Here is a 20,886-nt window from a genome sequence, read left to right as displayed (position 1 = left end):
TAACATAGTATCAGAGGCTGGATTATGGTGGAGCTTGTCCTTGGCTATCGTCCAATGTTACTCCTATAACTTCTCGCTGGAGTTTTGTTTGAGTTCTCTCATCAGAATCCTTTTCCGATTTCTAGGGTTTCGGTGTTTGCTACTTCAAAATTTTCATCTGTTCGTTATTATCTCGTCTTATCCTTCTGATTCCTGTAAGCATTTGGGACAGTAAGGACTTACCAGCTGGATTCCCGTCAAATTCTAGGGTTTTGGCTTCCGCTTGGTATTTGCTTCAATTTTCATCTATTGGTAACATCTTAAGGCCGTGTCTTTCCAGTTGCGAAAGAATTGGTAATATCGTTTAATCTCTATTCATCTTTTCATTGTCATATTCTGTGATCTCACTTGCATGTCTAGCTAGTTGATATTGTTTGAGCAAAATGACGTTTGGTACTGTTACTCCTGTTGCGAACAAAAGTGTTTCTAAGTCTTCCTCTGTTCCAATTAACTCCTCTTCTTGCCACACTGCTTTTCATCCTGATGATTTTTTTCATCCCTGTCACCCTTTCTATCTGTTCCTTTCGATGATACCTGTTATGGTAGTTGGCGAAGGAATATTATGGTTGCCTTATTTGTGGGCAATAAGCTAGATTTTATAAATGGGACCACTGAGAGACCTCTTGTTGGTTATCCTCTTGCCAGACAGTGGCAACGTTGTAATGACTTGGTGGTATCCTGGCCAACCAATTCCCTCACTACAGAAATCTCTCATAGTGTTGAATACTCAGAACTTGCCAAAGACATCTGGAATGAACTAGAAGAGAGATATGGAAAAGCTGATGGTGCTAGGATTTTTGAATTAAAGAAAGATTTAACACATATTTCCCAAGGATCCTTAGATATTGCCTCCTACTTAATAAAATCAAACTATGGGTTGAAATAGCCTCTATCACTGTCAATCATCTGAGTGTTTGTTCATGTGGGGGAAATAAAAAGGCCGAAGAGGAGCAAAAGGTGTATCAGTTTCTGATGGGACTCAATGAGACCTATCTTCAAGTCAAGAGCAACATCATTATGTTAAAGCCTCATCCTTCCATAAACAATGTATACATCATATTGCTAAGTGATGAAAAGCAGAGACAAGTTTCTTCTGCTTCTTATTTTTCCTCAACTTCTGCCTCATTTAATGTTGGTGTTTCCAAGCAGAATTTCCAATCAAAGGTCAACTTTGATACTCCTAAACCTTCTCTTATATGCAAGTACTACAAAAAGTCAGGCCATACTATTGAAAAATGCTACAAATTGCATGATTTTCCTCAAAATTTCAAATTCTCCAAAACTAATGTCCAAGGAAAATGGCTGCCAATGCCGAAGTGGACAAATCTGATTTTCTTGGTACTTATGGGGGTTCTGATGACCAGTCCCAACCTCAATCTGAACAACTGTCTGCAGTGCCTGGTTTAACAAAAGAGTAGTATTCCCAATTAATGATGCTGCTGCAGCAGTCACACCTGTCTAGTTCAAGCTCCACTCCAAATCTCTTGGCTTCAACCAACTTTGCTGGTGAGTCAATGCCTGAAAGTGGTCTGTTCAGAACCTGCTTGCTTACTAAAATGGAGAACATAGTATGGATTATAGATTCTGGAGCTTCTGATCACATGACTTATGACAAATCTCTTCTTTTCAATATTCAAACTCTTCCCATTCAGTATCTTGTTTCACTTCCCAATGGGTATAAGGTTAAGGTCACCAATATTGGTTCTTTGACTTTGTCCCCTGATTTAATACTTCACAATGTCCTATATGTTCCTTCATTCCATTATAATCTAATTTCTGTTTACAAATTAGTTGCTAGACCTGGTCACCTTGTTCAGTTAACCAATACTAGTTGCACTTTTCAGGGCCCTTCACTGAAGAAGCCATTGGTACTTGATAGACCAGAAAATAGACTTTACAAGCTCTTTCAACTTCCTACAACATCCTTCTCTTGTGATTCTCCTACTTCCAGTATCATTCCTTGTTCCATTCCTTGTAATGTTTCTCCAATTGAATGTTTCAATGTTTCTAGTGTTGATGCTAATATATTTTATGATGCACATGTACATACTGATCATGCACTATTGAATAAAGTCAATAAAGAGGATGTTGTTTGGCATTATAGACTTGGTCACTTGCCTTTTACTAAGATGAAGTGTATTTCTGATTGTAATACCAAACTATCTTCTAAACAATCTTTTACTTGGCTTGTTTGTCCTCTCGCTAAACAAACCAGATTACCATTCCCTGATAGTTCAATACAAATTGTTGCACCATTTCAATTAATCCACATTGATAACTGGGGTCCCTACCATGCCCCTACTTATGATGGATCAAAATATTTCTTGACCACTGTTGATGACTATACTAGAGCTACTTGTACTCACTTACTGGGTACTAAGAGCAATTCTTTTAACATCTTAAAAGCTTTCATTTACATGGTAGAAACCCACTTTCATTATAAGGTACAAACTGTGATGAGTGATAATGCATTGGAGTTAGGGTCTAGTTTATCTTGATCTCAATTTTTCTATGCTAAAGGCATTATGCATCAAAATTTTTGTCTACACACCACAGCAAAATGGAGTGGTGGAAAGAAAATTTAGTCATTTGCTTGAAATTGCCGAAGCCTTACTCTTTCTATCCCACCTACCTATTAAATTTTGGGGAGATTGTATCTTGACTCATCATCTTCTGCTTCTTCACCTATTTCTGTTCTTTCCTCTTCTCTTCCTATACCTCCTTATCTAACTACACTCAGAAGATCTACTAGGGGTGCATAAGCAACCCTCTTATCTTCAGAGTTATGTCTGTCACTCTTCATCCTTAGACTCCTGTTTTGTTTCCTATACTTCTCATTTTAGTTAGCAACCTGTTCCTGAGCCTTTCACTTATTCTCAGGCAACTCTTGTCTCTGAGTGGCAGAATGAAATGACGAAAGAGTTTGAGGCTTTGGAAGCCAATCAAACTTGGAAAATTGTTGAATTGCCCCATGGTAAGAAACCCATAGTATACAAATGGGTGTACAAGGTTAAATATAAAACTGGTGGTACCATCGAGAGGTACAAAGCTAGGTTGGTTGTTAGGGGTGATACTCAGGTTAAGAGGGTTAATTTTTATGAAACTTTCTCTTCTGTTATGAAAATGTCTACTGTTAAGACTCTTATTGATGTAGCAGTTAAAAGAAAATGGCCTTTTTTTCAACTAGATGTCAATAATGCATTTTTACATGGTGATTTGGTTGAGGAAGTGTATATGAAACTTCCTACTGGTTTATCTGTTCCCTCCACCTTTTCATGTGCTACCTTAGTTTGTAAGTTGCAGAAATCTCTCTATGGGCTCATGCAAGCTTCCAGGCAGTGGTATGCCAAACTTTCCCATGCTTTACAGTCTAGACGTTATGCTCACTCCTTAAATTATTACTCTTTGTTTACTAGAGGGTTAGGGGATTCTCTAGTTATCTTGGCTGTTTATGTGGATGACATAGTTCTTACTGGACTGATTTAGAAGAAATTTATGCTCTGAAAGATTTCTTGCATGATAAGTTCAAAATCAAAGACTTAGGATTGTTGAATTACTTTCTTGGTATTGAGGTTCTGTTCATTCCATCCGATATCTTACTCCATCAGAGAAAGTTCCTTCGTGATCTCCTGAGAGAATTTCATTCTGATGTCTCTTCTCGTGTGGTTTGCCCTCTTAAGCTACATGACAAATTGAGGGCTAATGTGGGTGATCCTTTACCCAGTCTGGAGTTGTATAGGAGTTTGATTGGTAAGTTGAATTTTTTAACACATACCAGACCAGATTTGTCATTTGCTGTACAATATTTGAGCCAATTCATGCAGCATCCTTGTGTTTCTCATATGAAAACTGCCCTGCACCTCTTGAGGTACTTGAAAAGGGACTTCTGATTTTGGATTGTTCTTCAACAACTCCTCTGATCTTTCTCTTCAAGTTTACTGTGATAGTGATTGGGGTTCTTGTCCTGATAGTAGACAATCAGTGACTGATTTTTGCCTTATATTGGGTGGCAGTTTGGTCAGCTAGAAATCCAAGAAATAACCTGTTATATCCTTGTCCTCAGCTGAAGCTGAGTATAGGTCCTTGAGCAAAGCTGTGGCTGAGGTTACCTGGCTCTCTAGACTCTTATCTGATTTTGGGCTTACTAATATCTCTTCTATACATGTTCAGTGTGATAACCAGGTTGCCATCTACATTGCTAAGAATCTTGTTTTTCATGAGCGGACCAATCATATAGAGTTGGATTGTCGCTTTGTGCGCACCAAGCTGGGTGATGGCCTGATCTCTCTATTGCACACTTCCAACTCTACTCAAATGGCTGATGTTCTCACCAAACCTCTACCTGGGGCAGTCCATCATCTACATATCATCAAGTTGGGTGTGTTACCACCCTCCAACTTGAAGGGAGGGTGTGTGTGTGTGTTGAGTTTAGTGAATGTACTGATGTGGGCTACTTAGTGTACTTAGTGTATTTGGGTTTAGCCCACATTTTATTATTTCAGTTAAGTAGACTGAGTCGGGTCATATAAAAATAGTGGCCCACATTTTATTTTACATAGATGAATATTTATTTTACAGAGATGAAATAAGAAAGCTGCTAGTTCTCTCTTTCTATGAAACTTCGAGCCCTAGTTATCTTCGTCTCAAATCCATGTTGATTCGAGCTTGTAACATGAGAGCCAAAGTTTTAAAAGTTTGATCTCAATTTAGACGTTTACTTTCGTCATATTTCAAAATAAAGTTTAGATAATTATGAACTAAATGTAAATGGACTATCGCTTATAATTTTTTTTAATTACTACTATTAAAAAATACATCAAAAAGTAGTAATAGAAAAATTATTTGATTTTTAAATTGTAATGTCATATAACATAGAATACACGTAGTAATAATAGAGGCTCTTTATTACCTTAAAAAATTATTATGGATCATAATTTGATCTAGGCACATGAAAGAATAAATCATAAGACATGAAACAACAAATTATGTACCTGTTAGAATAGACATTATAAAGAAAAATTATCCCAAGTCAAATCTCGTACCAAATCATGCTCTGATACCAAGGAAATACTAAACTATGAAGCAAAAATAATCAATTGTGTACTTTTTTAATGCAACAAAAATCATTAAATTGCTACCAAGATAGTTATCCAAAGTGTCCTTCATTTCTCTTGTAAACAAAGTTCTACTCTTCACGAACTAAATATTTTGATTAATTTCTTGTGTGTCTAAGGGAGAAACAAAAAGAATTTGTATGTTCAAAGAAGTGATGAAGAAATCGTTTGGGTCTTCTATCTTTAGAGAGGAGAAATACTAGTTGTAAGGAAAAAAATTAACTACTTCACTTTTTAATGATTTTATATGTGCAATAATACTTATCTCTTTTTAAAGGGTCGAGCCAGCCCCCATTGACCCACAACCCAGGCCAAATATCAAACAACATCTATGATTAATCATATATAAAATTATTTTATAGGTCGAATAATATATATAAAAAATATTTGTTATTATTACAGTGTTATCTGCACCCAGCCAGTAAGTAGAGATACGGAGAGAGCGGACAACTTTGTCGCAGACCTTTCTTTGGTTTCTTTTATGAACTCCACTGGTCGTCCATGGATTATACGAGCTTTCCATTGTATATAAATACACTAACTCTTCTAAAACCTGAAATGGGGAAGGAGAAAGAAAGGAAGGACTAGCTATTCGATTGATTTACTTTTTATGACCCCGTCTGCTCTCTTGTTCATACATTGATTTTTTCAGTTGTAATTAAATAAACATTGGTTTCAATTAACATATCATTGACCAAAATCACATTATTCACTTTGATATTTGTTAGCAAAGGATAGCGAATGATTCAATATTGCTCTCTATACTCAATTGATTGAAATAGTTGTGTTAAGAACCATAAGTTAATTTGTTTTCTTATCATATGTGATATTATCAATCTTTATACTAATAAATAGTAACACTTTTGAGAATAAATTTATTATGGTCCAATAAGACATAAGATAAAGTAATCAATATAATTTTCTTCTAAATATGAAAAATCCAGTTGAAGTCCCTTATTATAGATTTAAAATTAATATGACAATAATTATTAGAAACAAACGGAATAATAAGTAAGAGATGGTCAGCTAGATAAGCAGTATATATATATATATATATAAAGGAGCTTTTAAAAAAACAATTACGTGATCTTAAAAGAGATACGTGCATGCTCTTAAACTTAAACTCTTAAAATAACAACCAAACATAAGTTATAGCATCAATACTGAATTTGATATATGCATTTTATTTCAATTTAATACATCAAACAACTAATACAAAGTAAAGTACGAGTAGATACCACAAACAAATGGAACACAGGGGCAACCTAATTGGTGGGAAAGCTCAGAATCTGCATGATGCATGAAGATTGACACTCTACGCTTAATCATTCACCTACTTTTCTGGTAAGTACAAAGTTGTACTATATATATACTTAACCAGAGTTCTCCGCAGGCTGTTCCTTAGCTTATATATATAGTATCAAAGTGCAGACCTTATTTAAATCACGTGTTTTAATAGATAAATAGTTATTAAAGGAGTTACTACTTCCAGCCCGTTAACAGTCTAATTAAGCTAAAAGTGATTATTTGCATGTTTATATTATGATGCAGTAATTGGTTTAATTCATCTTCTTCTGGCAGCAGTTTCTCTCTGGGCATTGAAGTAGACAGCAGCAACTGGGCTTCCCAATCCATTCTCTGCCGTAAACCTTCGAGTGTTGAAATGGTCTCTTGTTGCTGCTGGTTCCACTGTTTGCCTTCCGCTTTGTTTATACAATAGGAACACATATCGGTGAATCCCAATCACTGGCTTTGGACTCTCATAGCTCACTATCTCTCTTCCTGTATAGTTGAATTTCTAACGTTATATTTCTTGAAAACTTATATACTTAAGCACATAAACAGTGTCCTCTCTTTAATAACTTCAATATGAAAGTGAATTTCCACGTGTTTGGCCATGAAAAGATTTAGGCTCACATACTTTAGGGAAGGTGTTGTTGACATAATTAAGTAGTAGTACTAAATAAAAGTAATTGTGCTCTCTTACCACCTAAACTGTTAGATGTGATGACGACACAACTCAACAAAATTTGCCCATTATTACTTATGTTTTCGAGCTACCATCATAACCAATAGTCAATTTGCTTACCAAAAGAGGCATCAGTAGAACCAGGAATATCTGTAACAATCCTGAAAATCCAAAAACAAATGCGAAAGCCGATTAACGTAAATGTGATACCCATAACTGATGCAAAAGATTTGTTTACATGCTCTTTTATCAAAGATAGCATATAGTATAATATAATTACCAGTGGAGGTGTTCCCTCAAGTAAGGATCACTAGGACCTGGAACATCTGGGTCGGTCATGATCTTTCCAAAAGAAAAACAAAGGCAATAATCAGAAACACTTGAAAGTTCAGAAAATAACAGAAAATTTCAAAATTAGAGAGAGTAATTAAGACAATGGTACTACTACATATATAGGTACGTTTTTTAAGGAGAATTAATAAAAGAAAATTACAAGGGTGTAAGCAGATCGCATGTCTTCGCCACCAATCTCGACACGAGGTTTAGCAGCAATGACAGCAGGCATGAGTTCATGACCATTAAAAACTTGGTTGCTCCCGTTGTATATCACATTCATTTTCACACTTGGATTGAAACTGTCTACTACTTCTCCTATCACTCGTGCAACAACAAGTGGTTCAACAACCCTAGAAGTCATCTTCACAAGCACTACAATTCAACCTTTTTTGCTTCTTCTCTTTGGCGAAGGTAAACTAATTATTGAAGTAAAAATCTGCGAGCTGGTTTGAAGAATGTTACTTGTGGGGGGAAATTATATATAGGACTTGAGAGGAAGAGAGAGATAAAGAGAGAAAGAAGGGCTTGGATGTGAAGTTCAAAGATTCGGGAATAATTCAACGTGACACAATTAAAGGCTGCCTAAATACGGAAAATAGGAATGTTTGTATGAAGTAAATTCATGACGGAAAGACAAACCACTAGAGACTGTAGATAGTGGGCAACATAAATTTCTTTTCTGTGCTTCGTTCATTTCCCATCACTCTTATATCAGAGTTAATAAACTCATTCTATAGAGTCCATTAATCCCACTGTACATTTCATTTTATGAGAAAAGATTCCAAGTACGAACGTTAAAGTACTTAATCTTTCTATATAAATTCATATATGAGAATAGTTAAAGAGTTTGAAGCTACACAAGAACTACTATAAGTAGTGATAGTTTATAAATCAAAATATTTTAAAAAATTTCTTTAACTTTCTAAATAGTTATAGTACCACATAAAAAGGAACAAAAGGGATAGTTTTATTTTAATTTAAACCCGTGAAATATCTGACATATGATTTTGTTTATTAAAAATGTGAACTAATAGCACTGGAAGTATGTGGAGATTGTTGGTAAAATTACTATCTTTTTTCTTTTTGTTACTTATTTATGAAACTTACTACTTTGACATATTCGGATTTTTGGAGCCTACATTCGGTCATATCTTAGTATTTTATACTGTATATTTTATTACCTTAAATAATGTATGAGACTTCTAATGCCTTGGTTATTAGAATGAGGAATACAGCCTTTTGAATTTGAAAACAATATTTTTAGACAAATGGAATTCAGCTTTAGAGGTACAAATAAGGAATGGAAAATGCATCTTTTGTGGAAGCAAAAGTACAATTTTTATGTTCCCTCAGCAAGGATGCTTTTGTTAGATTTGGTAATAACAAGGCATCTTCTACAAACTCTTGGCCCCTTTTATTGCCGTAAAAGATACCTTATTTTTAGAGGTTTTTTTAATTTGTGAGCCTTGTTGGCATATTTGATGCCTTTGAAGGCTTTTATTTAAAGTCTTGTTGGCCAAATAAATGGCCTTGTATTTTGAGAGGACGTGGTCAATTGTTGGTCAAGTATTTTTTTTTTCTATACAATGAGACTCTCTACTCATTTGAAAATATACCAACAAGACTTGTCTTCAATTCTTGTTTCTTCTTTTCCTACTTTATTAAGAGTGTTTTGTATGAGAGTAAGTGTTGGGAAGTACTTGTGTGAACCCTTTCTTTGGAGTGATATTGTGAGGTTATTCTCTTAGGGTATTTGGGATTAATTAGAGTGTGTTACTCTAATTTTGTACTCTCTTTTGTATTTTTATGTTATAGTAAATTGTTCCTCTCCGCTTGTGGACGTGAGTCATTTTGACCGAACTACGTTAAATTTGTATCTTCTTTATCTACTTTAATTGTCGTTGTTATCAACTTCCATTGTCATTATTATTGCCATTATACCGTTGTTTGGCTGCACTACCCGAATTCCCGATCCTTATAACTATTATAGGGGTATGTGGTTGTAAAGCATGTCCTTAAATATTTTGCCTACTCTAATGAAACATGAAACATAATTCGTAACTGTTTAATTAGTATGCTTGAATTGACATCACTTCTTATTTTGTTAATTCGGTAGCCGTGTTTTAGCATGAAAAAGAATCTGTAATAATTAAACAAACTAAACTATAAAATGTAACAAAAGGTTTAGTTTAGACAGCTATTTACCCTGTTCATGCTAAGAATAAATTATTTGATTTGAAGTAAATACGGTGTGCAAGTGTTAGAGTGATTTGTATTGACGGTATATATATATATATATAGTTAATAAACTGGTTAAAAGTAATCAAGAATTTTGCCTATTCCTTAGACTGATGCTAAAATTGTAGACAATATACTGTTATTGTATCCAAGATTCTATACCAAAACGATAAAAAAAGAAAGAAAAACTTTCTTCTTCAGGAAAAAAGAACTTAAGGTGATTAATGCCAACAATTCAAGTTGTGCTCTCATCCCAAAAATAGACCAATGCAATTGCCTAAGTTTTGAATCTTAAGATATCAACACCAATATATATATATATATATATATGTGCGCGCGCGCGCGCGTTATTTAAAATACATACACATATACATATATATTTTTTCCGAAATTACAGGGACAGGTGACCCCTGCCCAAAAGGTAGGTCAGCTCTGGTCATTAGGATAAGTAAAGAAGTTTAAAATTAAATTATTTTTAAATATATAAATATGTCATTCTTTTTTAAAAGGATTAATAAAAAAAATATTACTACATAAAATAGAACCAATAGAGTAAAAATGTGCCATATGTCGTTCTGAGAGGAAGGAATCTAAGGAAAGGAGAATCAGTGGCAGCAAACAGCATTAAGACGTGTTGATGCTTTCTCGAGTGTTAACCAACACCAGTAACAGAAATAGCAGATGGGGTCTCTCCATTTTCTCTTTCTAGTATAGAATTAACAATTCTCCCCTGTGATGCCACGTCTTTAGTTTTTAGGGAAGCCACAATTACAAAAGTGGTAGTAATTCTCAGCAAAGTAAAGTTTTCCCTATATTCTTGATCCTCACTTTCATTCTCAATTCCTCAATCTTTTTTGCTTTATTCTCTAAAATTGACTCGTTTCATAACTTTGCCATTTCTGGTAAAAGGGCCACTATTCCTCTTTCTAGACGTATGACTGCAGCTTCTGCGGCGCTGCATTCTTCTCAAAATGGCATCGTTTTTCTCGTTACAGCTGCTAAATCAATCAATGCAATGTTTTGTATAGTATCGTGCCTATTATTCTCAAATGAATTAGTCATAAATGATTCTATTTCTTGCCAAAAATAGGAAAAGGGGAGTGAAAATGGATGCATTAAACAATGTATGAAAGACTAATCTGACTAGTTTAGACGATAAATGTTTGGTGTCGTATTGCTAGTGCTACAACATCTGTCGTTTCACCCTTCGAATGATATTTAAGTGTTTCATTTCTTTATCTATTTGATCAACTTTTAGTTACTTCTATTTTTGGTAAGCCATGAGACAAGTTGAGTTGCTGATTAGAATTTAAATTCGATCTGTAACTGTTAGTACAAAAATTTGGATATGAATCTGGACAAGCACGATTAGGTTCGCGCGTACAACTGACTGGTTGGGCTGCAACTTAACGAGTTGGTGAAAATTTCGCCAATTATCCCTTTTTGTATCAGTTGTTAGTAAATGGTCATTTTTTATTTTTCTTGCAACTCAGACTATGATCTAAAGATTATTTTATGAGTAAATATTAGACCAAGATCTTAATTTTTTCAAGTTGCTGCAATTGTTAGACCACAATCTAAATGATGTATTTAAGGTTAAGCTAACTGAAAATTAGCAAATATTAGACTTGAATCTAATGTTGTAGGAATATTTTTTCAATGACTATATATTTGCACAAACTTTTCTAAAGTAGGAACAAGATTTAAAAGTATCACGACCCAAAATCTCACATGTCGTGATGACGCTTATTTCAATACTAGACAAGCCGACAATTTCAATAAACCACCATATCTTTTAAGTTTGAAAATATAATAATTAAATTCAGCGGAAGAAATCTCATAAATACAAATATAATATTCCTAAAACTCAGTGTCACTGAGTACATGAGCATCTAAATGAATACAAAGTCTGACCGATAAAAATCGTTGTCTGAAATATAAAACAATACAATAACTAAACAGGAAGGGAATCAAGTCTACGGACGTCAAGCAACTACCTTGATAGTCTCCAACAGAAGTAACTCTGAAATCTAGCAGTCGTCGTATCCGGAAGCACCTGGATTTGCTCACGAGGTGCAGAGTGTAATATGAGTACAACCAACTAATAAGTAACAAGACTAAGCTCTGGGCTGAAAGTAGTGACGAGCTCCGCAGGTACAGTCCGATATAAATAATGGTACAAAAATGTAGGCATTCTTTCAAGTTCAACAGTTAAACTCAGTACAAGTGAAATAGATCAATACTGCATGATATGAGGAATATGACATATCAGTAGAAAGGCCTTATGTAAATACTGGTCACAAATTATTCGGTCACTCAGTACTGTTTATGGCCAATCCAGCCCAGGAATATTCCGTCTCGTATATATATACACATCGATTGACAGTCAGTCACTCAGTACCGTATAAGACCAATCCAATCCTAGGATAATTTATCCCCCAATATAAATGATACGGACAAGATCCACGTCGAGGAAAAATTCAACACAACGTATAAATAAGTAAGGAAAGTCCATCCCGAATATATATAATCATCTACGCTCACTGGGGGTGTGTACAAACTCCGGAGAGGCTCCTTCAACCCAAGCGCTATATAAAGCCGATATGGCCTACTGCGGAGTGTGGTCCGATCCCATAATAATAAAGCGTATAAGGCATGTTGCAGGCGGGCAGCCCCGATCCATATAATAATAAAGCCTATAAGGCCTGCTGCAGGCGGGCAACCCCGATCCAGAACAATAAAGCCTATAAGGCCTGCTGCGGCGTACAGTCCGATCCCATAATAATAAAGCCTAAAAGGCTTGCTGCGGCGTGCAACCCGATCCCATAATAATAGTATATATAAAGTTAATATGGCCTGCTGCGGCGTGCAACTCGATCCCATAAATATCCTCACAATGGATAATATGACTGAGTGTGAAATGTACATTTTTAAGATAATTAATTCAACAGCAACACGACCCAATAGGTCCCAAAATATTGGCACGTAGCCTAAACATGATCTTTAATAAGAGCCTTAGCTCAATTTCTCTAACACGTGGAACATGTTTAGATAATAACATGATTCATAATTTTTACAACTCCACGACATTTATTTAAGTCACAATTTCTATAGTGCACGCCCACACACTAGTCACCTAACATGTGCGTCACCTCCAACAATTGATATAACATAATATTCGAGGATTCATACCCTCAGAACCAAGTTTAGAAGTGTTATTTACCTCAAAATCATAAAATTTCTTACTCCGCTATGCCCTTGCCTCGTGAATTGGCCTCCAAACGCCTCAAATCTAGCCACAATAATCCGATTCAGTCAATAAAAATTATTGGAATTAATTTCATAAGAAAATATAAACTTTCCAACAAAATTAGAAATTTAGCTCAAAAATCGTCCATGGGGCCCACGTTTCGGAACCCGACAAAAGTTAGAAAATCCGAAAGCTCATTCAACCACGAGTCTAACCATATCAATTTTACCAAAATCCGACCTCAACTCGACCCTCAAACCTTCAAATTAAACGAAGAGGGTTTTCTAAAATTTTCAACTCAATTCACTAATTTAGCGATAAAAACAATAATAGATTCATGTAATTTAACCAAAATCAGGTTATGAATTCTTATCCAAATATTTTCCTTGAAAAACTCTCAAAAAATCGCCTCAAAGAATGAGATGAATTTGGACTTTATTCTGCTGCCCAGGGATTTGTTCTTCGCGTTCGCGACCCTCCCCTCGCGTTCGCGATGAACAAATTCTCCAACAGCCATTTTCAAACCATTCTGAGACAACCTCTAGTATAATAGTTATAAATTTTTGTACAAAACTCTAAATGATGAATGATTTAACTTTCTGAAAATTAGACACCAAGGGATATAACTTTCATTTGTTACTTATCTCCCAATGCGAGATATAAGCTTTCAAAATCATTCCTGTGCAACGGAGATTTCTAAATTCTTCCCAGACAGCCTGTAGTGTATCCACTATAACGTTTTTTACACAAATCCAAATGACAAATGGTTTACCTTTCTGAAAACTAGACACAAAGGGCTACAACTTTAATTTTTCGATCAACTGCAAATTCCTTATAGATTGCGAGATATGAGCCTCCAAAGTCAGATGACGCATAACACAAATTCCTTCTTCGCAAACGCGAGAGCTTCTTCGCGAACGCGAAGAACAAAGTCCCAACAGCAAAATCCTTCTTCGCGAATGTGTTAGGAATTTCAGATTCCGTGGTTTTAGCATGACCGCTTTAATCATTCCTGGCTTAATTAATGATTTAATTACGTATTTTTAGAACCTATGTACATTTACCTTTTTACCGCTTTTAATATATGGTGTTTATGGAATTATCTTGAAAAAAGAGTCACGCGTACGTGTACTCGTCTTGTTTGGCGCATCAAGAATCATATCACGTGTACGTGTATAAAATTCACAACACTTGATTATTTAAGATTGTTTGGCCAAAGTTGCACGGATGCGTACCTTGATTTATTTTGGGGATCATAATTACGTCACGCGGATGTGTACATAATCACGATAATAGATTAGAACGTGACTAAATCATTCTACGATGTTCATTAGTATTCGAGTATTAATCAATGTAAAAGAAATAAGCCAACTTATTCTAAATCTTCACGACCCAACAACTAAACGCAAATAAATAGAAAAAATCCTAAGATTGACTACCCAAATAATGACGGCCTAACATGCTCCTGACGGGTTCTAATACAAAGTATAATAATAAACTAAAGTGGTGAAACATTTAAAGTTTAATTTCTCTTTAGTTTCAGTTAAGATCTGTATCCCACATCCCAACCATAATAATTTATCTTAAGGAACCTGTGATTCCAATGCCGAACCTCGACTCAACTCTAACTAATGTAAAAATTCACAAACAAAGAATCGGCTTCAATGCAATCAAGTGATTTGAGTAAACTTCAACTCTAACTAATGACAATTAAAGAGAAATATGACACAACTGAAGCTCAAGCATAGTAGCTCTAAAATTAACTCTAAATTCTACAAAGTAATCTATGAAACTTACGGAAGCAAACACAATTAATTCCTATTTAATTGTTTCCATCACATATATGACTAAAATAATATTTTATACCTTAACACCAATTGGCAGCAAAATATTAATAGTGAAGCCTTAAAAAAAACCCAGCTGGGTTGTTACAATATCCTACTTTCATGCCTTACATACTTGGTACTTTATTTGTACGGATGTCCCTTTTGGTTGGGGACGCTGTGTTTCATGCTCGCAAGTCCCGATAGATAGGTTGAGAGTTCTTTTATTAGGTTATAAACTCAACGGAAGGTGTTTGTGCACTCCATTTGCTCTGGTGCCTATTTGGTCAATATGATTTGGACACATATTGATTGGTATGCTAGGGCCTTGTCCGGATCTTTATGACATTTATATACTCTTAGAGGCTTGTAGACATATGGAATGTATATGGATACTTGTATGGCCTTATCGGCCTATGTTTTGAGTATACAAATGATCATGTCGGCCTTATAGGATCGTATGTCACATGTATAAGTTTCTATATCATTGCTGACTAACTTATATTTTGTATTCCCTTATGTTTTATCCTAGTTATCTCATGACGACCCTTCTATCTCGTTTACCCATGATGGTATGATAAGAAAGATATGTTACGTTGGTACTCGATTGAGTAAGGCACCGATTACCCATCGCGGCCCTGCGATTTGGGTCGTGATAAGAAACTCCCCCTCAACATGGAGGGTAGAAAGCATTGAACACTCCTAGCATGTAAAGAAGAAAATAGTATTGAGAAACACCAGGTCCTTTTGTCAAAATATAAGCCAATCGTGTATGATGTTGAATCCGGGCTCAAATTAAAGCTCAACAATAGTTTTAACCTCGACTGTACCCTCGATTTGAAGCCAAATGTATATGAAGAACTATAATTAAAATGAGATCCTTTCAATAGTTAGAAAGCAGATAAATAAATATGTATCAAATCCGAGCAGGTTTTCACACATGTCGACATCCGGTCGACTTTTCCAACTTAAACTTCTAATTAAGAGACTAAGTATCTCAATTCACTCCAAAAAAAACTTCGGATCCGAACCAACACACTCGGTAAGACATAATACAGTTGTAAAGCACAAAAGAAGTAAAAATGAGAAACGAGGCTATAATTCTCGAAAACACCAGTCGTGTCATTACAATATCCTACTTTCATGCCATACATACTTGGTACTTTATTTGTACTGACGTCCCTTTGGCTTGGGGACGCTGTGTTTCATGCCCGCAGGTCCCCAATAGATAGGTTGACAGTCCTCCTTGTAGGTTATAAACTCAACAGAAGGTGTTTGTACAATCCATTTGCTCCGAAATAGCCTATTTGGTCAGTATGATTTCAACATATATTGATTGGTATGCGGGGCCTTGTCTCGACCCTTATGACATTTATGTACTCTTAGAGGCTTGTAGACATATGGCATGTATATGGATACTTGTATGGCCTTATCGGCCTATGTTTTTAGAATACAAATGATCATGTCGGCCTTATAGGATCGTATATCACATGTATAAGCTTCTATATCATTGCGGATCAACTTATATTTTGTATTCCCTTCTGTTATATTCTAGTTATCTCATGACGGCCCCTCTGTCTCGTTTACCCATGATGGTATGATAAGAAAGATATGTTACGTTGGTACTCGGTTGAGTAAGGCATCGATTACCTATCGCGGCCCTTCGATTTGGGTCGTGATAAGAAACTCCCCCTCAAGATAGAGGGTAGAAATCATTTAACACTCCTAGCATGGAAATAAGAAACGAGTATTGACAAACACCGGGTCCTTTTGTCAAAAGATAAGCCAACCAGGTATGATGTTGAATCCGGGCTCAAAATAAAGCTCAACAATAGTTTTGACCTCTACTGGACCCTCGATTTGAAGCAAAATGTATATGAAGAACTATAATTAAAATGAGAACTTTTTAATAGTTAGAAAGCAGAGAAATAAATATGTATCAAATCCGAGCACGTTTTCACACAAGTCGACATCCGGTCAACTTTTCCAACTTAAGCTTCTAATTAAGAGACTAAGTGTCTCAATTCACTCCAAAACAACTCCGGACTCGAACCAACAGACTCGGTAAGACATAATACAACTGTAAAGCACAAAAGAAGTAGAAATGGGAGAAACGGGGATATGACTCTCGAAAAAACCAGTCGGGTCGTTACAATATCTTACTTTAATGCCTTACATACTTGTTACTTTATTTGTACTGACGTCCCTTTGGCTTGGGGACGCTGCGTTTCATGCTCGCATATCCCGATAGATAGGTTGAGAGTTCTTTTAGTAGGTTATAAACTCAACGGAAGTTGTTTGTGCACTCTATTTGCTCCGGAGTTGCCTATTTGGTCAGTATGATTTGGACATATATTGATTGGTATGCTAGGGCCTTGTCCCGGCCTTTATGATATTTATATACTCTAAGAGGCTTGTAGACATATGGAATGTATATGGATACTTTTATGGCTTTATCGGCCTATGTTTTGAGTATACAAATGACCACGTCATCCTTATAGGATCGTATGTCACAAGTATAAGTTTCTATATCATTGCAGATTAACTTATATTTTGTATTCCCTTATGTTCTATTCTAGTTATCTCATGATGGCCCTTTTGTCTCGTTTACCCATGATGGTATGATAAGAAATATATGTTACATTGGTACTCGGTTGAGTAAGGCACCGATTACCCATCGCGGCCCTGCGATTTGGGTCGTGATAAGAAACTCCCCCTCAAGATGGAGGGTAGAAATCATTTAACACTCCTAGCATGGAAAGAAGAAAAGAGTATTGAGAAACACCGGGTCCTTTTGTCAAAAGATAAGCCAACTAGGTATGATGTTGAATCCGGGCTTAAATTAAAGCTCAACAATAGTTTTGACCTCGACTGGACCCTCGATTTGAAGCCAAATGTATATGAAGAACTATAATTAAAATGAGAACCTTTCAATAGTTAGAAAACAGAGAAATAAACATGTATCAAATCCGATCAGATTTTCACACAAGTCGACATTCGGTCAACTTTTCCTACTTAAGCTTGTAATTAAGAGACTAAGTGTCTCAATTCACTCCAAAACAACTCTGGACTCGAATCAATAGACTCGGTAAGGCATAATTTAATTGTAAAGCACAAAAGAAGTAGAAATGGGAGAAACGGGGATATGACTCTCGAAAAAACCAGTCGGGTCGTTACAATATCTTACTTTAATGCCTTACATACTTGTTACTTTATTTGTACTGACGTCCCTTTGGCTTGGGGACGCTGCGTTTCATGCTCGCATATCCCGATAGATAGGTTGAGAGTTCTTTTAGTAGGTTATAAACTCAACGGAAGTTGTTTGTGCACTCTATTTGCTCTGGAGTTGCCTATTTGGTCAGTATGATTTGGACATATATTGATTGGTATGCTAGGGCCTTGTCCCGGCCTTTATGATATTTATATACTCTAAGAGGCTTGTAGACATATGGAATGTATATGGATACTTTTATGGCTTTATCGGCCTATGTTTTGAGTATACAAATGATCACGTCATCCTTATAGGATCGTATGTCACAAGTATAAGTTTCTATATCATTGCAGATTAACTTATATTTTGTATTCCCTTATGTTTTATTCTAGTTATCTCATGATGGCACTTCTATCTCGTTTACCCATGATGGTATGATAAGAAATATATGTTACATTGGTACTCGGTTGAGTAAGGCACCGATTACCCATCGCGGCCCTGCGATTTGGGTCGTGATAAGAAACTCCCCCTCAAGATGGAGGGTAGAAATCATTTAACACTCTTAGCATGGAAAGAAGAAAAGAGTTTTGAGAAACACCGGGTCCTTTTGTCAAAAGATAAGCCAACTAGGTATGATGTTGAATCCGGGCTTAAATTAAAGCTCAACAATAGTTTTGACCTCGACTGGACGCTCGATTTGAAGCCAAATGTATATGAAGAACTATAATTAAAATGAGAACCTTTCAATAGTTAGAAAACAGAGAAATAAACATATATCAAATCCGATCACATTTTCACACAAGTCGACATTCGGTCAACTTTTCCTACTTAAGCTTGTAATTAAGAGACTAAGTGTCTCAATTCACTCCAAAACAACTCTGGACTCGAACCAACAGACTCGGTAAGACATAATATAACTGTAAAGCACAAAAGAAGTAGAAATGGGAGAAACGGGGATATGACTCTCGAAAAAACCAGTCGGGTCGCTACAATATCTTACTTTAATACCTTACATATTTGGTACTTTATTTGTACTAACGTCCCTTTGGCTTGGGGACGCTGCGTTTCATGCTCGCATATCCCGATAGATAGGTTGAGAGTTCTTTTAGTAGGTTATAAACTCAACGGGAGTTGTTTGTGCACTCCATTTGCTCCGGAGTTGCCTATTTGGTCAGTATGATTTGGACATATATTGATTGGTATGTTAGGGCCTTGTCCCGGCCTTTATGATATTTATATACTCTAAAGGCTTGTAGACATATGGAATGTATATGGATACTTTTATGGCTTTATCGGCCTATGTTTTGAGTATACAAATGACCACGTCATCCTTATAGGATCGTATGTCACAAGTATAAGTTTCTATATCATTGCAGATTAACTTATATTTTGTATTCCCTTATGTTCTATTCTAGTTATCTCATGATGGCCCTTTTGTCTCGTTTACCCATGATGGTATGATAAGAAATATATGTTACATTGGTACTCGGTTGAGTAAGGCACCGATTACCCATCGCGGCCCTGCGATTTGGGTCGTGATAAGAAACTCCCCCTCAAGATGGAGGGTAGAAATCATTTAACACTCCTAGCATGGAAAGAAGAAAAGAGTATTGAGAAACACCGGGTCCTTTTGTCAAAAGATAAGCCAACTAGGTATGATGTTGAATCCGGGCTTAAATTAAAGCTCAACAATAGTTTTGACCTCGACTGGACCCTCGATTTGAAGCCAAATGTATATGAAGGACTATAATTAAAATGAGAACCTTTCAATAGTTAGAAAACAGAGAAATAAACATGTATCAAATCCGATCAGATTTTCACACAAGTCGACATTCGGTCAACTTTTCCTACTTAGCTTGTAATTAAGAGACTAAGTGTCTCAATTCACTCCAAAACAACTCTGGACTCGAACCAATAGACTCGGTAAGGCATAATATAACTGTAAAGCACAAAAGAAGTAGAAATGGGAGAAACGGGGATATGACTCTCGAAAAAACCAGTCGGGTCGCTACAATATCTTACTTTAATGCCTTACATACTTGGTACTTTATTTGTACTGACGTCCCTTTGGCTTGGGGACGCTGCGTTTCATGCTCGCATATCCCGATAGATAGGTTAAGAGTTCTTTTAGTAGGTTATAAACTCAACGGAAGTTGTTTGTGCACTCTATTTGCTCCGGAGTTGCCTATTTGGTTGGTATGATTTGGACATATATTGATTGGTATGCTAGGGCCTTGTCCCTGCCTTTATGATATTTATATACTATAAGAGGCTTGTAGACATATGGAATGTATATGGATACTTTTATGGCTTTATCGGCCTATGTTTTGAGTATACAAATGATCACGTCATCCTTATAGGATCGTATGTCACAAGTATAAGTTTCTATATCATTGCAGATTAACTTATATTTTGTATTCCCTTATGTTTTATTCTAGTTATCTCATGATGGCCCTTCTGTCTCGTTTACCCATGATGGTATGATAAGAAATATATGTTACATTGGTACTCGGTTGAGTAAGGCACAGATTACCCGTCGCGGCCCTGCGATTTGGGTCGTGATAAGAAACTCCCCCTCAAGATGGAGGGTAGAAATCATTTAATACTCTTAGCATGGAAAGAAGAAAAGAGTATTGAGAAACACCGGGTCCTTTTGTCAAAAGATAAGCCAACTAGGTATGATGTTGAATCCGGGCTTAAATTAAAGCTCAACAATAGTTTTGACCTCGACTGGACCCTCGATTTGAAGCCAAATGTATATGAAGGACTATAATTAAAATGAGAACCTTTCAATAGTTAGAAAACAGAGAAATAAACATGTATCAAATCCGATCAGATTTTCACACAAGTCGACATTCGGTCAACTTTTCCTACTTAGCTTGTAATTAAGAGACTAAGTGTCTCAA

General features: G+C 35.9%; 1 protein-coding gene across 1 annotated transcript; it reads right to left on the bottom strand.

Moving 5' to 3' along the window:
• Positions 1-6,308: 6,308 nt before the first annotated feature.
• LOC104103640 (CEN-like protein 1) lies at positions 6,309-7,891 on the bottom strand. The gene is made up of 4 exons (XM_033658060.2): positions 7,616-7,891; positions 7,403-7,464; positions 7,243-7,283; positions 6,309-6,935 (listed from the first exon to the last, which is right to left on the bottom strand). The coding sequence occupies exons 1-4, from the start codon at positions 7,817-7,819 to the stop codon at positions 6,718-6,720; spliced, it is 525 nt and encodes a 174-aa protein (XP_033513951.1). The 5' UTR covers positions 7,820-7,891; the 3' UTR covers positions 6,309-6,717.
• Positions 7,892-20,886: the final 12,995 nt, after the last annotated feature.

Source organism: Nicotiana tomentosiformis, chromosome 11, assembly GCF_000390325.3.
Source record: "Nicotiana tomentosiformis chromosome 11, ASM39032v3, whole genome shotgun sequence".
In the NCBI taxonomy this organism is placed as follows: domain Eukaryota; kingdom Viridiplantae; phylum Streptophyta; class Magnoliopsida; order Solanales; family Solanaceae; genus Nicotiana; species Nicotiana tomentosiformis.
This window is presented reverse-complemented; position numbering and strand designations above follow the sequence as displayed.